At 35.7% G+C, this 26,839-nt stretch overlaps 1 protein-coding gene and 2 pseudogenes across 1 annotated transcript in view; 2 read left to right on the top strand and 1 right to left on the bottom strand.

Annotated features, from left to right (window-relative positions):
- The window catches only part of LOC117723880 (vomeronasal type-2 receptor 116-like), a 32,060-nt gene extending 6,112 nt beyond the window's left edge, over positions 1 to 25,948 (bottom strand). Inside the window, exons 1-6 of the mRNA XM_034523460.1 lie at positions 25,743 to 25,948; positions 14,464 to 14,746; positions 13,261 to 14,064; positions 12,190 to 12,414; positions 10,824 to 10,947; positions 969 to 971 (exon numbers count right to left, since the gene is read on the bottom strand). Of these exons, the coding sequence (XP_034379351.1) occupies positions 969 to 971; positions 10,824 to 10,947; positions 12,190 to 12,414; positions 13,261 to 14,064; positions 14,464 to 14,746; positions 25,743 to 25,948 (1,645 nt within the window). The remainder of the gene's footprint in view (positions 1 to 968; positions 972 to 10,823; positions 10,948 to 12,189; positions 12,415 to 13,260; positions 14,065 to 14,463; positions 14,747 to 25,742) is intronic.
- On the top strand, positions 15,435 to 15,798 carry LOC117723674 (thioredoxin-like protein 4A; annotated as a pseudogene).
- On the top strand, positions 15,819 to 16,501 carry LOC117723881 (N-alpha-acetyltransferase 11-like; annotated as a pseudogene).
- Positions 25,949 to 26,839: the final 891 nt, after the last annotated feature.

Here is a 26,839-nt window from a genome sequence, read left to right as displayed (position 1 = left end):
GAATGTAAATTGTTGTATACCCACTGAAGTTCCTCCTGTGGCTCATTCCAAGTCAGATATATGAAGATAATGGCTCTGTGGGAAACATGGAAAATAGCTTTCTATTTTTATTTTTAATCCAAGGCCTTGTGGAAAATTCCAAATGTTGAAAATGTTAAACTCTGCACATTGATTTTCCCTATGGTTCATGTTCACCAGTTCTCTGACAGGATTAGTTAATGTAATATTCGTCACCAAGGAAACCACCTAAATGAGATGCATCATTAAATGATTACATATGAATATCAATTAAGACCAGGCAATATTGAGAATATCCCCTAATTTTCTCATGGCTTCCAGAAGAGACAGTTGTATTAATGCTACCCCGTGTAGTAAAATACAAATAATGTATAGGCAATTAAAACTTCATGTACTTCATATTAATGTTCCATAATAAAAAATGCTAGAATAAACTCTTACCAAACAACCAGTAGCATGGACTCTGTGTGTGTGTGTGTTTTCTTCTGTGTGTGTTTTGTGTCTGTGTGTACACACATGTTTGTAAAAATAATTTTTAAAAAATGAAGCCATGCATGTGAGAATGAATGGGAATTCCAAATATGTGGAAGTTGCTCAAACAAAGAGTGGTAGTATGTCATTCATGTACACACAGTATACACATATGAAAGAAACATATGATTAATAAAATGGGCAGTAATCATCATCTGTTTTTATAAATAATTGTTACTTTAATTGAATAACTATTAATCACAATAATTGTATGGATTCTTGAGAAATTATTCTCGAGGAAATTAGTCTAATCTAGACATCACTTAAGGCTTTTATGATAAAACTCTTCACTCCTATGTTGAATATTGAACTTATTTGGTAAAATGTAGATACATGCCCTTCCATTATGCATGTCTACCAGGGCAGATGGTGTGTCTGCTCCTCTCAATACCCTACAGTCTGAAGACCTCCCAGGACACCTGCTGCAACCCAGGGCCACAAGTCTCCCAGGAGACCTGGGAAACCTAGGGACACAGGAGGTAGGCTTCAGACAAAGAAATCTAGGCCAGTTTACACCAGAGATAACCAGATGGTGAGATGCAAGCAGAAGATCAAAGCAAGAGAAACCAATACTTTGGCACCATTAGAACCCTGTTCTTCCACCGCATCAAGCCCTGGATAACCCAACACACCTGAAAAGCATTATGCTGACCTAAAATTCCATCTTATGCAGGTAATAGAGATCTTTAACTATGACATGAATAACTCACTTTAAGAAATACAGAAAACCACAGTTAAAAAGGTAGAAGCCCCTAAAGAGGAAACAAATGAATCCCTTAAATAAATGCATAAAAACACAATCAAACAGGCAATGGAGTAGAAGTAAATTGTCCAAGACCTAAAAATGGGAGTAGAAACAATAAAGAAATCACAAAGGGAGGCAACTTTGGAAATGGAAAACATAGGAAAGAGGTCAGGAGCTACAGATACAAGCATCACCAAGAGAATACAAGAGATGGAAGAGAGGTTAAAGGTTATAAAAGATATTGACTCAATGGTCAATGAAAATAAAAAGATTAAAAAATTTCTAACCCATATCATCCAGGAAATCCAGGGCACAATGAAAAGATCAAACAATAAAATAATAGGAAGAGAAGAAACTGAAGATTCCCAGCTCAAATATCAAAAAAAATCTTCAACAAAATTATAGAAAAAAAAAAAAACCTTTCCAAACCAAAGAAATAGATGACCATACTGCACAAGACTACACAACACCAAATAGATTAGAATAAAAAAGAAAAGCCTCCCGTCATATTATAATCAAAACACTAAGTACACAAAACAAATAATCTTAAAAGCTGTAAGGGAAAAATGCCAAATAACATATAATATATAAAGGCAAACCTATCAGAGTTACACCAGACTTCTCAACAAAGACTCTAAAAGTCAGAATATCCTGAACAGATGTCATGCAGACCAGAAGAGGACACAAATGTCAGCCCAGGTTACTATGTCCAGCAAAACTTTCAATTATCATAGATGGAGAAAACAAAATATTCCGTAACAAATCCAAATTTTGACCATATATCTTCAGCCCTACAGAGGATTCTAGAATGAAAATTCCAACACAAGGAAGGTGTCTACACAAAAAATCCTAAGATATTAATCATCTCAAGACAAACTAAAAAGAAAAGAAACACACACATACACATAATACCACCTCCAACAACAAACATAACAAGAACTTCCATTTATCTGTATTTAATCCTGCTCAACATCAACAAACTCAGTTCTCCAATAAAAGACATCAGCTTCCAGACTGGACAAGCAAGCAACATCCAGCATTTTGCTGGAAACAATAAACACATATCAATGACAGGCAGAAAATACCTCAGAGTAAAAGACTAGAAAAAAGTTTCCAAGCAAATGGTCCCAAGGAAAAGGTAGGAGTTTGCATTCTAACATCCAATAAGTTAGACTTTCATCCAAAAGGTATCAAACAAGATGTGGAAGAACACTTCATATTCATCAAAGGAAAAACTTATCAAGAAATCTCAGTTCTGAACATCTATGCCCCAAATGCAAAGGGCACCCAGGATCATAAAAGAAAACTTACCTAAGCTCAAAAAAAAAAAAAAAAAAAAAAAAGGTAACAGTCAGCGAAGAAATAAAGAAATCAAGCTTTTATAGAATTCAATGAAAATAATGGGCATCATGGAAGGGCTCATGATCATGGTCCATGCCATCACTGCCACTCAGAAGACTGTGGATGGTCCCTCTGGAAAGCTGTGGCATGATGGCCATGGGGCTGCTGACCATCCACCCCAGTAAGGACATTGAGAACAAGAGGGAGGCCATTGATTACTGAGGAGTTCCTGTTCCCAATACTGAGCATCTCCCTCACAATTTCCATCCCAGTCCCCATAATAACAGGAGGTACCTAGGGAGCCCTCCCTACTCTCTTAAATCAATAAATGTTCACTGCACCCCCCAAAATCAATCAAGTATAAAAGAAACATGACCTGTACAAATATTCTGAACTATAGTATTTGAGACATTCTGTTCTCCATGAGAGTCCTGTTAATACTATTTAACTTAAGCTCCCTTAAAAGATGTACTTAGGAGAAATCTAATTTGATTTTTTTGATGCAGTGTAGATGTATTATTAGACTATGTCACAAAAATGAGACTAAATCTGGTCTGTGTGTTCCTAGATTTTCCCCAGTATTTATTACCATATACTTTTTAAAGTGAATACAAATATTTTCAAAGATTTACTTCTCAGGACTGGAGAGATGGCTTGTTTGGTTTTCTTTTTCATTAATTAATTATTGTATTTAATTTTCACTTTACATTCTATTCACTGCCCCTTCTTGGAGTTCTACTCTCATATATTCCATCCCCCACTTCACCCCTTATTCTATGAGAAGGTAGAGTACCCTTTGGGTATCCTATCACTCTGGCACATCAAAACTCTATAGGGCTTTGCATATCCACTCCCACAGAGGACAAACAAGGTAATGAAGTCAGGAGTTGGTATAAGAGTTGCAGCATTAGGAAAGTTGAGAATCACTGTTTTAAGTTATTTAACACAGAGAGATATAGATACCAACATCCAAATATAGCTGCATCACATCTACTGCACCTTTGGCTCATGGAACACTATTGAGGATGCAGTGAAAAGAATACCAGGTCATCTACTGTAAAACATTTTCCCCTAGAAAATAATAGCATAAACAAAAACACAAAATTGTAATATCAATGTACTTATGAACATGAAAGGGAACAAATTTTATGTGGCTCTATGTTCACCCCACACAACAATCAAAGGAACCTAGACAACTAAGGATAGCTGGGAGAGGAAAATTAATCTCTCCTGAAAATGCAGAGTATCATTAATTGGTTGTAGAATGCAGGATGTTCATCTCACACCAAACAGTTCTTGTCATTTTAGAGCAGTGGTTCTCCATCTTCCCAATGTTGCAAATATTTAATACAATTCCTATATTGTGATGATTCCCATCAATAAGTTTTCTGTTCCTACTTCATAACTGTCTTTTTGCCACTGAAGGCCCTCCCAACTTGAGATCCATCCTATATACAGCCACCAAACCCTGACACTATTACTGATCCCATGTTGTGCTTACAGACAGGACTTAAGATAGCTGTCTTCTGAGAGGTTCTCCCAGCAGTGGTCTAAAACAGATGAAGACACTTATAGCCAACCATTGGATTGAAGACACAGACAACTATGAAAGAGTTAAAGGAAGGTTTTAAGGTTTTAAGGAGATGAAGGAGATGGAAACCCCATAGGAAGAACTACAGTTATCAATTAACCCAGACCCTTCAGAGCTACCAAAGTCTTATCCACCAACCAAAGAGCAGATATGGGCTGGTCTGTGTCCCCTACCTTGTCTGGCCTCAGTGAGAGAAGATGTGCTGAATCTTGCAGAGACTTGATGCCCCAGGAAAGAGAAATGCTGGGAAGAGTGAGGTTGGGTTTATGGGTGACAGTTGGTGTTGAGTTGGGGAATACATTCTCAAAGGCAAAGGGTAGCAGGGATGAGGTGAAGAATTCTGAGAAAGGGACTAGGAAGGAAAATAGCATTTGGAATTTACATAAATAAAATACTTTAATTAAAAAAATTCACTCTGGGGTCATAGACCACAGGTTGACAAATACCACAGGTTGGTATTTAAAGCCTCTTGACAAAATCTTAAATCTAACTTCACATTACAGAAGAGGAATAAAAATAAAGATATGAAACTACGGAAAAAGATAGAAAGAAAAAAGGGTAGAAGATAGAGGTTTTTTTAGGAGGACCTGTGGTATTTTTTTACATACCAATGCCCTTGACTGAGAGAATAAGTGATGGTGGTAGTTCCAGAAAATTCTAGAAGCCACTAAGCTTTCTAGACTAATGCTCACCATAGGAAAATGAAAATTTCAAAGCTGAGGGATGCTTTGTTTTTACTTGGGAGATGTTCTCTCATCACCCGTTTTAGTCATCAATGTATAGCAGGCGATGACTTTGATGAATGTCTAGGCCTCCCATATGCCTTCTTCTTACAGTGATTACAAGCATTTGGCAACAACTCCACCAGGCTTCTTGAAGAACATTATGTGGTCGTGACAGCTGCTGTTTTTCTTGTTATGTGGTTAATATGTGGGATTGTTTGTTTACATTTGTTTGTTTACATATCTGAGAAGTGGGCAGTTGCATGCCGTAATCCCTAGGATGCTTGCAAGAAAATTCAATGTTCGAAAACAGTATGAGTTCTTGAATTTGAGTCTAAAACGGGATTGAAGATGGTCTCTTAGAAGAAAAAATGTAAAACTGAGTACTGTCTCAAAGTGTTTTTGTTGTTGTGTGTTAGTTTTGTCTTCCCTATTTATTTTAAATCATGTAGGTGTGCTGGAGACACCCATATGTCCACCAATGCATGAGGACATAAGAGGTCAATGAAAAGCAAGGAGGTAGATTCATAGGCAGTTGTGAGCCTGGGAAACAAATTCTCTTAATTACCAAACAATCTCTCCTGCCTCAAACACAGAACATTTGGAAATATTTCCATACATATCAAAGGTACATATGCTATGAAATATAAGATGAGATCTAGGATCACAGAGCCTGACTTTGTCTTCGTTGTTTGACAAAGTCTGATAATCCTTTTCAATTGAGCAAATTACTGTCATATACCACCATGCATGACTTGATCATTATTTTTTCTTTGAAAAGAAATTACTTGAGAAAACGCGGCAGTTGTATTGTTTTGTGTTTAAGACTCAGTCCTTGATTTGTATCAAATTTGGCAACAAGTTACAGTTTGAATTCTGTTGCTGTGCTAAACACTAGCCAAAGCAACAAGGGGAAATTTTAGAGTCCATTTGGCTTCCTGGGTATAGTCTGGCATAGGGAAAACCTAGGAAGCATCTGGATGAGACCATGGAGGAATACAAATTGCTGGCTTGTCCAGCATGATTTTCTATACTTCCCAGGGCTGACAGGCTAAGGATAGCACTGCCCACATTGTGATGGGTCCTGCTACATTGGTCATTCATCAAGGAAACAACCTAAAGTCATGTTCTCATTCTCTTCTCTCAAGTGAATCTAATTTGTATCAAGGTGATAAAAATTAACCAGCACAATATTTTGCATATACCCATGGGGTTCATTTCATGATATGCAATTCACAAAGAAAAGATTAAAAGGTAAAAAATTAAATTAAATTAAATTAAATTAAATGGAAAAAAGAACTTTGATAAAAAGGCATCTGGGTAAGAAACATGTGGATAGATCTTAACAAATAGGCAAAGAATTTGAAAATACTTCTGTCTCATGTAAATACTCATCAAATGTTGACCTTTGCTGAGGATGTGCTCAGTAATCAAGTACAATTCTCCAGAAAGATTTTTGACACATTGTTGGACAGGACTAACAAACTTACTTCATAGCCATGGAAGTCTGACAGGGGGCAGAGAATGGAGATTACATGTTTTATATCTTGAATGTAGTTGATCCTTTAATATATCTCCTGGGGCTACCAAGTCTTTGATTAAAGATATTTGTGTTTTCTTTCTTCAATTTCTTTATCATGTGATGGAACATCACTATAGAGTTCATCAATGATAATCTTATTTATGTTCATGCTAACAAAAGAATGTTCCTTGACAGAAATTGCGATGTATTCTAAGTTTATAATGTGTTTGCAGTTGTCCATGTCTCCTTGTTAATACTGGGAAACTGAATGACTTGATCATGTACAGATCTTATGAATGCTGAGAAATCTCTGTAAGTTCATATGACTTTCACTCCTTATGTGTGTTAATGATACTGCTTTGTTAAAGTCACCCAATACCTCTCCCACTTATACTTTCTGACCCACATTTTCACACATATTCCTGAACCCTGAGTGCTGTTTTGTTCTACATAAACTGGTAATAAGAAGATAGGCCTGAAGACAAATATTACTTATGTCACAAAATGGAAAAGTTGTGCTGGTTCCCAACTAGAAGCTTTACCTCTAATGACTAGAATTCAAGTTGCTAGAAAGTACATTTCATGCTACCAGAGGAAAAGGTAAAGGGAATAAAGATGGCTTTATCTTCTTACAAAAATTTTCCCTCATCTAAGCAACAGACAAAAGTGAAAAGATGGTGGGAGGATCTTGAGAGTCAAAAGATGAGAAAGATGGCTGGGAACACAAATATTCTAGAAAGAGCATAGGCAGACATAAAAGTCTTACTAATATGACTTAAAAATAAAATTTCAGGAAGAGTCACTACACTGTGCATGCCAGTATGAATAAAAGAACGCTTGCAAGGCTTCTAGCCTACAGTTATTTACATGACACTGTAAATATGGGAATGGAGGAGTTTGTTATTGCAAGAGAAAAGAACAAAGATTGGCTGTGTAGTCCCAAATAATGCAACATCAGAACATAAATGTATGCAATTTTACATGGTATCTAGAGTTTATCTTTCAAAATGTATATGTATATCAAATACAAATATACATTCAGTAATAATTATTGATATAAGGGGCCATTTGCATTTTAGGAGTGCAGGGTTACAAATGGTGTGTTTGAATCAGGAAATATAAAGAAAAAAACAATTAAATTACACTCTCAAAAATAAACTACCAAATAACAGTTAAATAAAGCAACAAACAATACCCTGAGGAAAAGTGTCCTTCAATAACTAATGTTCAGAAATCATAATGTGTATGTGTTTGTATCTGTGTCTTTGTGTGTGTATTATTAAACTGAATAATCTTTAGCTACTCCTATTTTGACAACATTTATAATGAGATCTTTCATCTAGAGTGATTTATATGTTCACAAACTTTACTGAACTAATTGTGAAAAGGTGTGTGTATTACATTATTTTCACTACTGATAGTCCTTGCTGAATGAAACATTACACCATAATGAAATGGTGAGCTTTCACATAAATTTCAAGGTCTTTATATAGTAGACACAATCTGAAACCCACAATCCTTTTCATATACTATACACTTCTTACAATGTTATCTGATATTCTGAATGTCTTCATAGAACATTTTGCATTTTTCCAGTATCTCGTGCCTCTGTGATGGCCATCAAGAATATGCAATGCTGTAACTATGCACTGTAATCTACTAACATTCAATCTTGTTTCTCTTTTCAAGTCTATACATTTATTGAATTGTTAATCTAAGATATTCCATATCCCAGCCAAGGCAATTTACCAATTTGCTGATTTCTTAGTTTCTGTTGCTGTAGCAAAACACCATGGCCATATGAGAAAGTGTTATTTTCCTATGTACCTTGGTCACACTTAATTGAATGAAGCCAACACAAGAACATGGATACAGGAACACAGTAAAAGTCCATGGAATCATGCTGAATACTGGCTTTCTGTCCATCCTATCTACAGTCTTCTTTCATATAACCCCTAAGACAACTTGCTTAGAGGTGGCCCTGTTCACAATAAGCAGGGTCACTTTATATTAATCATTAACTAGAAACATTGCTTACACACATGCCTACAAGGCAAACTGTTGACAGACACTTCTCAATTGTGATCTCCTATTCTCAATATGTTTAGGTTTGTGAGAACTCATGAATGAAACCATTTTCCACCAAAACTGACTAATTGGTATTACTTTAGACAATGCTATTCTGTGATGTAAGTACTGTCTTTATATATTACTTAAAACTTTGTATAATTTAGGAATACTTTTGTTAAGACAAAGCAAAACAAATATGTTGAATATCATCTAATATTATAAAAGTATCAAACTTTTGAAAAAGCAATTTACCTTTTTACTTTCGAAAAAATATATGAATATGGTCAACCTAAAAGAAGGTAACACTTTTGGGCAAAGATACATCCTAGTAACTCTGCACTAGAACAGATAGAGAAGACCTTGACAACTACCATTACCATTCCCCTGGTGCTGTGTTAGACAGGGAGGAAGGTAATCCATGCACTATAAAAGATCAACATCCTAAATGTTAGGAATTTGACATCAATGACTTTGTCAGGGAGGTTTTTTTTGCTAAGAAGGTCACAATGCAGCTTCCCAGAACCAAGTAGCCCAAATACCCCAGGGTGCAGTTTAAGGGAATGACTTAGACTTTGTTCAAAATAATGATGTTCTTTTCATGTTCAGGTTGTATATCTTTGTTAAAAAAAGAGGAGATGTTATTAACCACATGCCACAGAGAACAAATTGGATTAGGGTACAATTGGGAATGACCAAATTCAGTGCCCCTTTTATCATCATCCCTCTCATCTTTCTCCCTGGAGTAGGGATTTTGAAAGCCATGACCACAGTTATTGTTTTTGCTAACACTGTAGAAAAAGCCACTGTGAAAAGCACCAAATGTGGTCTGCTGCAAGATGCAGGTGGCCTGGTTTGGATGTCCAATGAAGAGCAATGAGCAGAGAAAAGAGAGGACTAGAGAGGTGAGCAGGATGTAGCTGAGAATGCAGTTATTGTTCTTCACAATGAGAGTATCCTTGTACCTCACAAAAATGATTAGTACTAGAATTGTGATGGCTAAGAAGGATAGGGCCATGCAGCCTAGAGCAATCCCCAGTGGATTCTCATAAGCCAGAAATGACACAGCTCTTTGGAAGCAGTGGGTTTGTTCTAAGTTGGCATACTTATCATTTGGACACCTCACACACTGTTTCATGTCTGCTGGTAATCATCAATAAACCCTTATAAAATATCATAATTAAGTAGTCAATCATTGTGTATTTGTATTATTTGGAGGAATATCAGTAAATATTTTGGTGTTGAATATCTAGCCTGTTCCTTATTTTTTATAGACCACTGACTTAAGGTTTCTCTCTAATAACCTATGCTTTGTAATGGAACAAAACCATCAACATTATAGGTATTATAAAAGAGGAAAATAATTATTTATTAAACAAAGGAGAAAGAAAATATGATGAATAATTGTAAGCATAATCTCTATTTAATTTCTCAAACCATAAATTCATTAGTAAAAGTCAAGAGTAGTGTGGAGACATAGTTATTGATGCTAGTTGATGAAATGCATTATGTACTTTGCTTGTTTTTCGAGTTGTGCCATTTGTCTGTATCTACAAATAGGCACCAGAACATACAATACTGCATGCAAATACTATTTGCATAAAGGAATATTTTCATTCTTGAAGCTGTATACCTCATAGACCTATGTGGTACAATCTCTCTCTTCCCAACTACACATTCAAAGCTATATGGCATGAAGGTTATGGATATTCACATTCATTCCTCTTTCATTAACTAGGCTGTGATTGATAATAAGTGCTATCCTCTCTCTTGTTGAATTCTTGAAATTACTCTTGTTCTAATTATTTGACAGGAAATGCTTGATACTTTAAGCCATCTAAGCTCTTAAAATATATTTCATTAAACAACAACTGTTACCCTGAGTATCTGGTCTTTGTCAGGGACTAACTGTGTGATAAATCAAAAGATTGTGGCCTGATCATGTAGTCAAGTTTCTTTGTACAAAGAGTCAAAGAAGAGTAAACATATGCATAGATTATACCTAAAATTTTTGTTTAAAAATTGTTATACATGTATGTCCTCCTAGAAGTTTTCTGCATAATATAAAATCAGTAACCAGCATATTGTGAGAAATATGTATTTTTTTGTAGAAGATATTGCAGGTTATTTGCTGGGTCTAAAAGAAGTTGATATTATTTAACTCATTAAGTTCTGAAACATGGAGATTTTAGATCTTCAGTTTATATCTAGGCCATATCATATTCCTAGTTTGGAAAGAAAAGGTATTAAAATTCAACAATATTTCTCCTTCATGCCGGCATGTACCTGTTTCATTGGAAACCTCATTTTCTGGGCACTGGACACAATCGAAGCAGCAGTCTGCTGTTTCTTTCTGATGAATTTTCCTGAATCCAGCAGTACATGTCACACTACACATGGAGGAGGGAACCTGAGGCAATACAGAATTATAAACATATAAATATATATGTATATAAACACATATATTAAATATTTAATATATTTATACTTATGTATATTTAATACACATATATACTAAATATATAATCTGTGTATTATAGCATACATCATATGTTTAATGACCTATAGATTAATTTATGGGACATTAACAGATATGGCTAAAATATTACTCTGACAACCAACATTACTTAAAATGTTCAAGCACATTTTTATTATGTATTGCCCTGCTGTGCACAGAATGGCACACAATATTTACTACATTCTGTAATATTATATGTGTAACATTTAGGTTGGAGCAATTTAAAGCTTTTCTTTTCTAAGCTGATTAAGCTAAAAGCAATGTTTATATGGCATCACTTTCTCTCTTAAGATTTATAAACAAAAAAGCATAAGAACCCCGAATTTTATGGAGAGATAAGGTAGGGTAAATCAAGAAAGCATTGTTTGATGAATATGAAAAAGTATGTTAAATAAGACTCTCATAAAATTAATGAAGTTTTCCTAAGTTTTAAAGAAAACCTTGAGCCCCCATCTTATCCCCTGTATTCCCCAGCTTCTATGAGGGAGCTTCCCCACTATCCTGCCTACTCCAGCCTCAACACCCTAGCATTCCTCTATGCTGGGGCATTCAGCCTCCATTAGACCAACAGCCTCTCCACCCATTGATGCCAGATAAGTCAGTCCTCTGGAGAGTAGGGGAACCTGCAAGGGGGATAACCTTTAAAATGTAAGTAAATATAAAGCTAATAAAAATATAAGTTAAAAAAACCTTAAATCTGGAGAAAATTTTTTGTTAATGAATAAATGCTATACTTAATTAGGCTATAAATATGTTAACACAGAATCAGAAAATTCCATGGTTTATATGGAGTTACAAAATTTTAATTACATATATATATATATATATATATATATATATATATATACATACATATGTGTGTGTATGTGTGTATATTATTTTAAATTTAATAAACATATTCATTTAGTGTGGGATGAATAGGCATGTTGGTGAAACTGAGCATGAGATCTGGAGGCCTTTGATCATTATGACCTGATTTACATGAAGTTGAAAGTTATCAAATTTTGGTAATTGTAACTGAGGATGATCTTTTGCAAGAGTAGCAAGTGGTCTTGACCACAGAAATATCACTTCAGGGCCTCATATTTAAAAATTTAGATGATTTGAAAAAAGTAAAAACTGTGGTATACCCACTGATGTTCCTCCTGTGGCCCACTCCAGGTCTTCAGATATACGAAGTTGTTGACTCTGTGGGAGACAAGGAAAATAGCTCCCTATTTTCACTTTTAATCCAAGGCCTTGTGGAAAATTCCAAATGATGAAAATGTCATACTCTGCACACTGATTTTCCCTTTGTTTCATATTCACCAGTTCTCCAACAGGGTTAGTAAATACCCTGGTTTTCAGCACAGAAGCCACCTAAATGAGATGAATCATTAGATGCTTACATATGCATATCAATAATGAAAATGCCAAATTGATAATGTCACTAATTTTTTAATGACTTTCAGAAAAGACAGCTGTTTAAAGTAATACAATGTAGGAAAATACAATATACCTCATAGATAATTAAAAGTTAATATACTTCATATTAATATTTGATGGTAAAACATACTAGAAAAAATGATTGCCAGATAACAAGTAACATGGAATGTGAGTGTGAGCATGTGTGAGTGTGTGTGTTTGTTAGTACACATGTTTGTCAAAATCTTTTCAAAAAACAAAGCCATGTATATGAGAATGAAGGGTAAGTCTGAGTGTCTGGAAATTGTGAAAATAAAAAATGGTTGTGTGTTTTTTATGTTCATACAGTATACACATATAAGATAAACATAAACTTAATAAAATGTGAAGTTTAATCACTTATGGTTTTGAAAATAATTATTAACTTAATGATTAACTATTAATCACAGCACATGTACTTATCCTTCAGAAATATTTTTTAAGAAAAATATTTTATTCTAGTCATCACTTAAGGCTTTTGTGATAGAAATCTTGGCTCTCATAAATTTTGAACTCCTTTGGTGAAATGTTGAGACACATTTTCATAAAACTCACTGATATTCATAAGATATGTATTATCTACTATTAAATATTATCCTTGTGCATGATAGTCATCCATGTAAAAGATTCTTTAGGGAGTTTTGCACTGTAGAAATGTTTCCACTGAGAGAATAATCTCTAACAAATGTGTATTTATTTCTCTGGGTCCATTTAAAAGATTACATTGATATATCTAAGCATAATGAATGTAAGAAACTTTACCTGCTGACAGTCAAAGAATATGCCTTTGGGTTCTGCCATTTTCTGAGACTCTACTTGTTGAAGAATGAGTTCATGGTAGGTGTGGGCAACAGCATACACAGCATTGTATAAATTGGAACCTTCATTACTCAGAACCATGTCATATTTGTGCAGTGCCAACCATTCCAATGTGTCGTTGAATGTAAAATGATCCATTTTATTGCTGTTCTTTGAGATTGAACAATTAAAATAATTCCACCCCAGTATAGACTCAGAAATGTTTACTGGGTATATGGTAGTGTTCATTGTTTCCATGAAATCCCTAAATATAGTAATCTCACTGTGGTGGTGTGCAAAAGTGACAGTCCCATGGAAGAAATCAAGGGTGAAATCTTTTTTATTTATGATGACATCCCATTGAGAGGTCGTGATCCAGATTCTCTGTGCACCTAAATATCTCCATCTTCTAAAGCTGATTTCTACAGTAGAGTTCATTTCAGCATAAATGATAACAACCTTGGCTGAAGATGTCATAATTTGTTTATCATAAATCTTAGCCCTTGTCATGTATATCTGCAGGTTTTCTGGGATTATATTAACAAAAGCTAAACAGATCTCATACATTTGCATTTCTTCTCTCAAGTCTGAGAGAAACTGAATACCCTGGTCATCATCTGAGATGACCAGTCCAATCCAATTCCATCTAAAATGAAGCATCAAGGAGACCATGCCATCGGACAAATGTGTGTCCTTGGTGGCTATCTGATGGACATATGAAAACTGGTCATGATCACTTAGGTTAGGATTAAATGGTCCAAAGAAAACCTAAAGGATGTAGAAGAGAGGTTGAAGCATCCACATGAGGAAGATGATTGTTAGGATGTTTAGACTTTTATGCAAGTAGTATTACTCACCTTTGATAACTCTTATTAAGGATATTAAGATTATACTATAAATATTATGTATTATTCATATTTGATTCTAGACTATTCCTGACAAGTATGATTGTTCCAGAAAACAGTTTTTTTATGTAGTACAACTATAGTCTGATTATATATATATATATATATATATATATATATATATATATATTTGTTTAGCATATATATATATATATATGTTTGTTTAGCAGCACACTCATAAATGCATGTTGTCCACATTTTCTTCTCGGCACCTGTAAATGGATTTAATATTGTTAACTAATTCAGTGTCACATATTCTTACCTTTGCTGTCTTACGATAATTTGACAGTTTTAAGGATGTTTTCCATGATGGTCCTATAAGGTCTACATCACAACTTGGCTCTAATCCACAGATATAATTGATAAAATTGAAATGATAGCTTTGTTGTGAATATAATTTATCCAGCAGCCCCAATGTATCTTCACATAGGCCAACAACGATGGTGAATATCAAAGACATGTTGGGCAAAAGATAAGGATTTTTGTTGATCTCCTCAGTAGCAAAAAACATTACCAGAAAAAACTCATATCTTCTTGCTGGTATTCTAAAACAAGGCATAGTGATGATTAAGAGAGATGTTTGAAACATAAAATTACAATTGCGGTACAGTTTGTAATATGAAACATGCTAAATTTCTATCTAAATGTCTTGAAATTAGTCATGAAATAAGAAATGATTCATAAATTAGAAATCTTTAAGCTGAAGACAGTTTAAGAATTCATAGACATAGAGCTTTATGATATGATAAATTTTGTACTTGTGAAAATCAATAAGGAGCTTGTTTTATCTCTGAATGCCATTCTTAAACTAGATTACATTCCTACTGAATGAGACTATTATAAAATAATTTATTAGTTGTAATTGAACAGATACCTTTAAAAACAGTATGACTTAAACCATATATGCAATGTAAAGCATATTGCCTTAAATATTTCTATTATTTAAATGCATTTTATACATCAAACATCTTAATAATATTCAGTATTTTGGAATAAAATAATACATCATAAATTTTTGTCAACATTTATATTCATATCCTTTTTACCCTAAAATATCACTGATGCATATTTAATAATATCCATAGCTGAAGATCTTATATCTAATGTTGAGATTAAATTGTTTCAAAACATACAAAATATTCTTTGGGAGTTGAGCATAGAAAACAAGCATAAAATATTTAAAACTGAACCATTAAGAAATATATTGGGAGTGCTGAAAAGCATCAGAGCGTGATGTCGCGGGATGTGCTGGTGCTGGGTGGAGGACCCGGTGGTCAGGCCGTGTGGGCTCACAAGAGATATCTCGCTGCCTCCGGCTGCACATGCATTCTCAAGATTTCGTAAGTGCTTCCGCATCTGCACAATGGCTGGCAGGTAGACCAGGCCATCCTTTCAGAGGACTGTGTGGTCTTCATTCGCTTTGGACATGACTGGGACTCCACTTGCATAAAGATGGACGAGGTTCCGTACGGCATCGCAGAAAAGAAATGGAAGATAGTGGGAGACCTTCCTCATCTTGTGAGTCCTGTTTGGATACCCCAGCTGTTTTAAAGCAAACTGTGCTGGTGTCGCTTGTGCTCTGTGGCATCCTCTTTGATTCTGCGGAGTCTGACAGGCCTATTTGCCGCTAATATGAACATCTGCCGGGCTCGGCCAGATGACCTGATGAACATGCAGCACTGCAACCTGCTCTGCCTGCCCAAGAACTACCAGATGAGGTAATATTTCTACCATGGCCTCTCTTGGCCCCAGCTCTCCTACATTGCTGAGGATGAGGATGCGAAGATTGTGGGTTTATGTCCTGGCCAAAATGGAAGAGGATCCTGATGATGTCCCTCATGGACATATCTATCACTTTTCCGGCTGTGCATCACTCCCACTGGAGCCTTGGCCTGGCCCAGAAGCTGATGGACCAGGCCTCTCACGCCATGATTGAGAACGTCAGCGCTAAGTATTTATCCCTGCATGTCAGGAAGAGCAACTGAGCAGCTTTGCACCTTTATTTCAACACCCTGAACTTTCAGATTAGTGAGGTAGAGCCCAAGTACTATGCAGATGGAGAAGATGCATATGCTATGATGCGAGATCTCTCGCAGATGGCAGATCAGCTGAGATGGCAACTGGTGCAGAAGAAAGGCAGATACCTGGTTCTGGGTTCCAAGGAGAATCAACGTATTACAGTTCCTGGTTCTGAAGAGGCCAGGCAGCAGGAGAACCTGGTGGGAGGTGACAGTGGCAGTGACAGCAAAGACAGCACTAATTTCCAAGACAGCTTGCAGACCTTGGGGTCCACCTCCTAGAGCCTGCCTGAGCACTAAATGTCCTTGTATTTTAGCCACATTGTTCTTGGGAACCTTGGTCTGCAGTCCCTGCTCTGGGCTCATCTCCTGGTGACCTAAATGGCTCTCATTTCAAAGCTTAGCAGCAACCTTCTGCTTAACCTACCTGTGTGATCATGGAGCCACACCTGGACACAGAACCTGCTGTGCAGGAGTCAAGGAAGCCCGAGGACTGCCGTGCAGTCTTCTTGGCTTCTTCATGCTGCCATCAGATTCTGTTAAGTATTGTTATGATCGTGTGGATCCTGCAGGTTTCCTCCTGGAGTGCCAAACAGGAAGTGGGGACAACTCGAGGAGATCCCCGGCTTTTAGCCTTTGCCATTGCTATCTGTTTTTTTTTTTTTTTCCTTGGAGTAGGCAGAATCATCAAGTTAGTCCTCATGTTTTCTGCCCCTGTCGGGTGAAGTTACTTCCTTTTGCTTTATGTGGAAACTGCCCAGGCCCTGCCTGGCCCTGCCCTCCCTCTTTTTGAAGAAGAATGTTCCCTTTCCCGTGGGAGAAGGTGATAGATGTTAGACTAATACTGAAGCAGAATTTGTAGATCTAATGAAAGGACAAGCAGAACTTAAATTGCAATCTCTAGCCTGAAAAATAAAAATACAGAAAGGAGAAAAAAAATATTGGTACATTCTCAAAAGCTGACCATATAAACAGACACAAAACAAACCTCAACAGATAAAAGAATGTTTAATTAATCCCATGTATTCTATCAGACCACCTTAGCTGGTCTTCAATAACAACAAAACAACAGAAAGCTCACATACAGATGGAAGCTGAACAACTATCTACTCAATGATAACTTGGTCAGTGAAGGAGTAAGAAAGAATATACTGACATTTTAGAATTTAATAAAAATGAAGGCACAACATATCCAAATTATGAAACACAATAAAAGCAGTGCTAAGAGAAAAACTCATAACCCTGAGTGCTTTCATAAATTGGAGAGATCATACAATAGCACCTTAACAGTTCATCTTAAAGATCTATACTTTAAAGAAGCAAATATACCCAAGAGAAGTGGATGGCAGAAAATAATCAAAATCAGGGCTGAAATCAACCAAGTAGAAACAAAGAGAACTGTAAAAAGAATCAACAAAACTAGGATATGGTTCTTTTGAGAAAATCAACAAGATAGATAAACTCAGAAAGACTACCTAGAGGGCACGAAGACAATATAAAAATTAACAAAATCAGAAATGAAAAAAGAGATCTCAGAAGATTAAAAGATCTCCCATGCTCATGGGTTGGCAGGATTAACACAGTAAAAATGGCCATCTTGCCTAAAGCAATCTACAGATTCAATGCAATCCCCATCAAAATTCCAACTCAATTCTTCATAGGTTTGAAATCAATTTTCAAAATCATGTGGCATAACAACAACAACAACAACAACAACAACAACAACAACAACAAAAAACAACCCAGGGCAGCAAACCTATTCTCAACAATAGAAGAACTTCTGGAGGAATCACCATCCCTGACCTCAAGCTCTATTACAGAACAATAGTGATAAAAGCTGCATGGTATTGGTATAGAGACAGGCAAGTAGAAGACTGGAATAGAATTGAAGACCCAGAAGTGAACCTATATACCTATGGTCACTTGATCTTTGAGAAAGGAGCTAAAAACATCCAGTGGAAAAAAGACAGCATTTTCAAAAAATAGTGTTGGTACAATTGGCAGTCAGTATGTAGAAGAATGCAAATCAATCCATACTTATCTCCTGCAAAGCTAAAGTCAAGGTGGATCAAGGATCTCCACATAAAAACAAATACACTGAAACCGTGAAAGAGAACGTGGGCAAGAGCTTCAAACACATTTGCACAGGGGAAAATTCCCTGAACAGCACACCAATGGCTTATGGTCTAAGATTAATAATAGAGAAATGGGACTTCATAGAATTGAACGCTTCTGTAAGGTAAAGAGCACTGTCAAAATGGCAAAATGGCAACCAACATATTGGAAAAAGATCTTTACCAATCCTACATCCAATAGAGGGCTAATGTCAAGTATACATAAAGAATTCAAGAAATTAGACTCCAGACAATCAGATAACTCTATTAAAAAAGATTACAAAGCTAAACAAAGAATTTTCAACTAAGGATACTCGAATGTCTGAGAAACACCTAGAGAAATGTTTCACATCTGTAGGTACCAGGGAAATGCAAGTCAAAATAACCCTGAGATTCCACCTTATACTAGACAAAATGACTAAGATCAAAAACTCAGGTGATAGCATCTGCTGGTGAGGATGTGGAGAAAGAGGAAAAACTCTTCCATTGTTGGTGGGATTGCAAGCTGGTACAACCACTCTGGAAATCACTCTAGCAGTTTCTCAGAAAACTTGACATAGTATTACCTGAGGACCCAGGTATACCACTCCTGGGCAGATACCCAAAACATGCTCCAACATATCACAAGGACATATGCTCCACTATGTTCATAGCAGCCTTATTTATAATAGCCAGAAGCTGGAAAGAACCCAGATGTCTTTCAACAGAGGAATTAATACAAAAAATGTGGTACATTTATACAATGGAGTACTACTCAGCTATGAAAAACAATGACTTCATGAAATTCTTAGGCAAATGGATCTAACTAGAAAATATCATCCTGAGCAAGGTAACCCAATCTCAAAAGAAAACACATGGTATGCACTCACAGATAAGTGGATATTAGCCCAAAAGCTTAAAATAACCTAGATAAAATTTACAGAACACGTTAAGGTCAAGAAGAAAGAATAACACAGTGAAGATGCTTCAGTCCTTCTTAGAAGGGGAAACAAAATACTCATGGGAGAAAATAAGGAGACAAAGTATGGAACAGAGACTGAAGGAAAGGCCATCCAGAGGCTGTCCCACTTGGGTATCTATCCCATACATAGTCACCAAACCCAGACACTATTGCAAATATCGAGAAGTGCTGGCTGACAGTAGCCTGATATAGGTGTCTCCTGAGAAGTTCTGCCAGAGCCTAACAAATACAGAGGCAGATGCTCACAGCCAACCATTGGACAGAGCACAAGGTTCCCAATGGAGGAGCTAGAGAAAGAACTGAAGTAGATGAAGAGGTTTTCAACCTCACAGGAAGAACAATATCAACCAACCAGACCTCCCAGAGCTCCCAGGGACTAAACCACCAACCAAAGAGTACACATTGAGGAACCCATGTCTCCAGCCACATATGTAGCAGAAGATTGCCTTGTCTGGCATCAATGAGAGAAGAGCCCCTTGGTACTGTGAAAGCTCAATACCCCAATGTAGGTGAATGCCAGGGTGGGGAGGTAGGAGTGGGTGGGTGGGTGGGTGTTGGGGGGAACACTCTCAGAAGCAGGGAAAGAGATATAGGATAGGGAGTTTCCAGAGGGAAAACTGGAAAAGAAATGTAAATAAAATATCCAATAAAATAAAATAAAATAAATATTCAAAAACCCTTATATGATACCACCTGGCATTTTGTGAGAGTATTCCAAAAGCATTATATATCTGTGTATATTGTCTAATGATCAGTTTACTTAAAAATGATTATCAGCTAGCTGATCTGCTCCCTTGAAGACACCATATCCTGAATCATTCTAGAGAAGCCACTGCTCTGAGTGCAGTGCCCCAGAGCTGCAACTGGGAGCCTGAGACACTCAGGACCCATCACCCACCCACACCCCACCCCTCCAGAATACCACTCCCTTTCCATCCCTCACTTGGTCTTTTTTCTTGGGGCAGACACCTAGATGGGATGCTCCCTTGAAGACACCATATCCTGAACCATCCTAGAGGAACCACTGCACTCACAGCAGCAGAAGAACAACTGCACTCAGAGCAGCAGAAATTCAGGATCACAGAAGCAGCCTGAGTCCCAGGACCTCTTCCACCCAGGAGCTCAGGATCAAAGAATCACAGATACAGCTGGACTCTGAGGAGTTCTGACACAAGCAAGATAACTGGAAAGGCAGACTCCAGTCAGAGACAATAATGACACACAGCACTAGACATAACCAGACAGCAAAAGGCTAGCGTAAGAACATAAGCAACTGAAACCAAAGTTACCTGCCATTATCAGAACCCAGTTCTCTCACCATAGCAAGTCCTGGACACCCCATCACACCAGAAAAGCAGGATTCAGATTTAAAATTACTTCTCATGATGATGATAAAGGACTTTAAGAAGGACATAAATAACTTTCTTAAAGAAATACAGGAGAACACAGGTAAACAGGTAGAAGCCTTTAAAGAGGAAACACAAAAATCCCTTAAAGAATTGCTAGAAAACACAACCAAACAGGTGAAGGAATTAAACAAAACCATCCAGGATCTAAAAATGGAAGTAGAAACAATAAAAACATCTCAAATGGAGAATACCCTGGAGATAGAAAACCTAGGAAAAAGATGGGTCGTAGATGGAAGCGTCACCAACAGAATACAAGAGATAGAAGAGAGAATATCATGTGCAGAAGATACCATGGAAAACATTGACACAACTGTCAAAGAAAATGCAAAGTGCAAAAGTCTAACCCAAAACATCCAGGAAATCCAGGACACAATGATAAGGCCAAACCTAAGGATAATATGTATAGATGAGAGTGAATATTCCAAACTTAAACGGCCAATAAAACTTCAACAAAGTTATTGAAGAAAACGTTTCCAACCTAGAGAAAGAGATGCCCATGAACATACAAGAAGCCTACAGAACTCCAAATAGACTAGACCAGAAAAGAAATACATCATCCTGTTACATATTAATCAAAGCATCAAATGCACAAAACAAAGAACAAATACTAAAAGCAGTAAGGGAAAAAGGTAAAGTAACATGTAAAGGCAGACCTATAAGAATGACACAAGACTTCTTACCAGACACTATAAAAGCCAGAAGATTCTGGACTGATATTATAGAGATGCTAAAAGATCATAAATGCCAGCCCAAACTACTATACCCAGCAAAACTCCCAATCACTATAGATGGGGAAACCAAGATATATTATGACAAAACTAAATTTACACAATATTTTCTCACGAACCCAGCCCTTCAAAGGATAATAGATGGAATACTCCAACACAATGTGGGAAACTACAACCTAGAAAAAGCAAGAAAGTAGTCTTCCAACAAACTCAAAGAAGATAGCTACACAAACATAATTCTGCCTTTAGTAACAGAAATAGCATGAAGCAATAATTATTTTTCCTTAATATCTTTTAACATCAATGGTCTCAATTCCCCAATAAAAAGACATAGAATAACAGACTGGATATGTAAATAGGACCCAGAATTTTGCTGCATACAGGAAATGCACCTCAGTGACAAAGACAGACACTCCTTCAGAGTAAAAGGATGGAAAACAATTTTCTAAGCAAATGGTTCCAAGAAACAAGCTGGGTAGCCATTCCAATATCAAATAAAAGAGACTTTCAACAAAAAATAATCAAAAAAGATAAGGAAGAACACTTCATACTCATCAAAGGAAAAATCTACCAAGATGAACTCTCAATTCTGAAAATCTATGCTCCAAATGCAATGGCACTCACATTCATCAATAATAACTTTACTAAAGTTCAAAGCATACATTACACCTCACACAATAATAGTGGGGTACTTCAACCCCCGCTCTCAGCAGTGGACAGATCATGGAAACAGAAACTAAACAGAGACACACAGTGAAATTAACCAAAATTATGAACCAAATGGATTTAATAAATATCTATGGAACATTACATCCTAAAACAAAAGAATATACCCTTTTTTTCAGCACCTGATGATACCTTCTTTAATATAGACCATATAATTGGTCACAAAACAGGCCACAACAGATACAAAATGATTGAAATAATCCCTTGCATCCTATCAGATCACCATGGACTAAGGCTGATCTTCAATAATAACAAAATCAATGGAAAGCCCACATACACGGGGAAACTAAATAAAGCTCTACTCAGTGATAACTTGGTCAAGGAAGAAATAAAGAATTTAAAGACTTTTTAGAATTTAATGAAAATGAAGGTTTGTCATACCAAAACTTATGGGACACAATGAAAGCAGTGCTAAGAGAAAGACTCATAGCTCTAAGTGCCTACAAAAAGAAACTGAAGAGAGCATACACTAGCAACTTGACAACATACCTGAAAGCTCTAGAATAAAAAGAAGCAAATAAACCCAAGAGGAGTAGAGAGCAAGAAATAATCAAACTCAGGGCTGAAATCAACCAATAAAAACCAGCAAGAACTATACAAAGTATCAACAAAATCAGGAGCTGGTTCTTTGAGAAAATCAACAACATAGATAAACCCTTAGCCATACTAACCAGAGGGCACAAAGACAGTATCCAAATTAATAAAATCAGAACTGAAAAGGAAGAAATAACAACAGAAACTGAGGAAATTTTAAAAAAGTCATCAGATCCTATTACAAAAGTCTATACTAGAAAATCTGGATGAAATGGACAATTTTCTAGACAGATACCAGGTACCAAAGTTAAATCAGGCCCAAATAAACCATCTAAACAGCCCCATAACTACTCAAGAAATAGCAGCAGTCATTAAAAGTTCAGGACCAGATTCTTTTAGTGTGGAATTCTATCAGACCTTCAAAAAAGATCTAATACCAATTCTCTTCAAACTATTCCACTAAATAGAAACAAAAGGAATATTAACTAATTCATTCTATGAAGCCACAATTAGGCTCATACCTAAACCACGCAAAGACACAAGCAAGAAAGAAATCTTCAGTCCAATCTCCCTTATTAATATCAATAAAAAATACTCAATAAAATTCTTGCAAACCGAATCCAAGAATACATCAAAAACAATCATCCATCACAATCAAGTGGGCTTTATCCCAGGAATGCAGGGGTGGCACATTATTTGGAAATCCATCAATGTAATCCACTATATAAACAAATTCAAAGAAAAAAACAGCACGATCATCTCACTAGATACTGAGAAACCATTTGGTTCCAAGCAAACAAGCATTTCCAAGCAAATGGTTCCAAGAAACAAGCTGGAGTAGCCATTCCAATATCAAATAAAAAAGACTTTCTACAAAAAATAATCAAAAAAGATAAGGAAGGACACTTCATACTCATCAAAGGAAAAATCTACCAAGATGAACTCTCGAATCTGAATATTTATGCTTCAAATGCAAGGGCACTCACATTCATAAAAAAAAACCTCATAAAAAATTCAACACCCCTTCATGGTACATCCTCATAGAAGCATGAGAAGGGGGATGGGATAGGGGGTTTCTGTGTGTGTGTGGGGGGGATGGGGAAAGGGGATAACATCTGAAATGTAAATAAAATATCAAATTAAAAAGATTATCAATGTTACAAGGAGGAAAATTATTTTATCAGTAAGAATATTTTACAAATTTCAAAAAAAACTTTTTGAAGTTAAACATTAAAGAAATGCTAATTTCATACAGTGTCGAAAACTATCAATAATCTTTCCATGATGTTTGTAGAACACAATTTTAATATTTTCAATATTAATATTCATCAAACAGAATTATATTTTAAGATGTATTTCATTTGAATTTATTCATCCATTTTAAAATACATAAAATTATATAATATTCCACAAAACCAGAATATTATCCCTTAGGCTCTTTTACACATCAATTTAATGTTATCTTTTAGTGTGTTGTTAATATGTCAATTTCATAAAAATGGTATCAGATTTCTCTTAACACCTTAGTATTCCTAATTCTTTGAGACCCTTCAATGATGTCTGAGCACAGAGATCTTCTCTTCATGTAAAGTATGTTCAGCTGCCCCAGCACAGTTGGCAGTTCATTCAGTAATATAAGAAATTACTTCTAATCAGGAGTAAAAACATCAAACATGCTCTTCTGATGAAATTTGCATTTTCCAATTGAGAGTTTGAAACTAAGTTTTTCTTTCTAATCTTAAAAAGTGTATTGACACAGTTCATATATTTGTAATTTTAAAAATTAATATACTTATAAAAGTGTCACCAATGAGAATTTCCACTATTTTTCAAATGAGGTGTGGGATCATACAGAATATATCAGAAATGAAATTCCTACTGACCTAACAGAGAAGAATAATAATGTGAAGCCACCATCACTATCAAAGTGTACAGTGTACTGTGGCTAACATTTGGAAAACATATTCTTTAAATACCAAAGACATAAAAATTGAATAAGAAATGGGATGAGAGTCAGAGACAGAAAAGCACAGAAAAACTCAGTTCATAAAATAAAGGAGTCCCAGGCTCATCGATCAGCTAAAAGGTGAGTAATTTTAATACTCCTTCCCTCATGATCTTCAGGCACAAATGATAGCATGTCACACTTAGGATCTCAGAACTATGGATCCACGTTAAGAACAGGTTCTTATCTACAAGAAGTACACTTATTCTTTTAGATTTTCTCTAATAGTATATTTATTTAATAATTAATAGAAATATTGACCATCTGTGTGATACTAATATAAAATCTAATAGGTAACTGGGCATTTGCATAATTGGGCCAAAAGATTATTTTGGTAACAGAATATGAACCCTGGCAGTCATTTTCCACATTCAACATCAACTCCAGAATGACAGGAGGGGCTCATTTAAAGAATATCTATATTAAAGTGTATATATATATACATACATACATATATATGTATATATATATGTATATATATATACATACATACATATATATGTATATATATATGTATATATATATATATTCACAAGTATATATGTAATATTATACATGTAATTAGGAGAAGTCGACCCATACATACACAGATATTTCAAGGTATAAATGAATGCTCAACTATTAGAGACCAAAATTAGATAACCTTTTTATGAAGGTATTTAGATGCATGCTTATACAGGAATCATTGGCATACAATTGAATATAGGCAGTGATGCAGTCTCTTCACATTGAGCTCTTGCCAAAGGTGGGAATTATGAACTCAAGGCAGATGAAGAGGCATCTTTCTACATATGATATCCACAGACTCAACAGATGGAATCCAGTCTCTCCCATTGTCCAGCTTTGTGAACTGAACACCAATGTAATAAAGCCAACTAAACTGTGACACATTTGAAAGTATTAAAATAGTGATTGATGTAATCATTAATTATCAGTGGTTCCTAAAGTTACAGGGGAAAGGAAAGAACAGAACTCCACAGTTTGTGTACACAGCTACATACTTCTAATTCATAATATTGAAGCAGGAAATAAAGTTAATGACTTACCTAAAATTAATCATCTTTTTATAAAAATCATGTTCAATAGGTTCCTCATTTAACCAAAGGACAAAACCACAATCAGTTCGCAAATCTCCATCATCATCTTCACTATTCTTTATCCTCCAAAAACAATTGAGATCAGTCAAACTGCACATGATAAGAGAAACCTTAAGGAGCAAAAAGGAAATAGTGAAAACATGCAGCTTCTTCATGTCTGTTAGGATCTAAGATGGAACAGTTTTGAAATCTGTTTCTTAAGAAGACAAACATAACTACCACACATGCATTTACACCTATGTGCCTGTTTTAAGGTTACTGCTGTTTGGAGATCCACTTACTTATATTCAACTGTTTCTTTCCATTCATCTTATGTCATGATCCCTGGATACATAGAGAAAATTCTGGCCTCAAGCTCTACATCTGAGGTCTGAAAACTTTTGATCAAAACATTTCTGAAAACATGTTGTGAAGATCATATTTTCCATCCTCAGGTGCCATGATTTCATTCATATCCATCGCATAAATCTTCTCAGGGAAAATCTTCTCTTGAACAGCTTTGGCCAGACCATGTGTCAACAGCTACATGTATGAACACAATTTGCAATCATGATAATGAATTTCATCAGAACCTCAATAGTAAGACAAGGGCTGAGAAGGTCATAACTGTCCTATTTTATTCAGACTTTGAGTTGAATCAAGGGATATTGTGTCTTCCATTGACTAAGCTAGGGAAGGAAAGTCTCACATGCAGCAGTGAGCCAGTAGTTGAGCATGCTCTTTGTTGTTCATATACTCTTGTGTGTTATTCATGTTTGCAAAATCTCCTCACAATAAATCCTGTCCACTATCAGTACCTCTGCAGACATTTACTGAGTTATAATATTGATCTCTTGCCTGATCTTCAGTCCCTGGTGGTCAGTGCCTTTTGATGGATCACTTCATTGTTTGGTGATTGTTTATACATTGTTAGAATTAATCACTATATTGATTAATTTATACATTTTACTCTAATAAATTTAGAGAATTGAATTTCATTTTTATTTGCAAGAGAATTTTAATATTAATTTTAGTATATACCTTATTTTTTCCTTCACCTTTAGTTG

The sequence above is a fragment of the Arvicanthis niloticus genome, chromosome 19 (assembly GCF_011762505.2).
Source record: "Arvicanthis niloticus isolate mArvNil1 chromosome 19, mArvNil1.pat.X, whole genome shotgun sequence".
Classification (NCBI taxonomy): domain Eukaryota; kingdom Metazoa; phylum Chordata; class Mammalia; order Rodentia; family Muridae; genus Arvicanthis; species Arvicanthis niloticus.
This window is presented reverse-complemented; position numbering and strand designations above follow the sequence as displayed.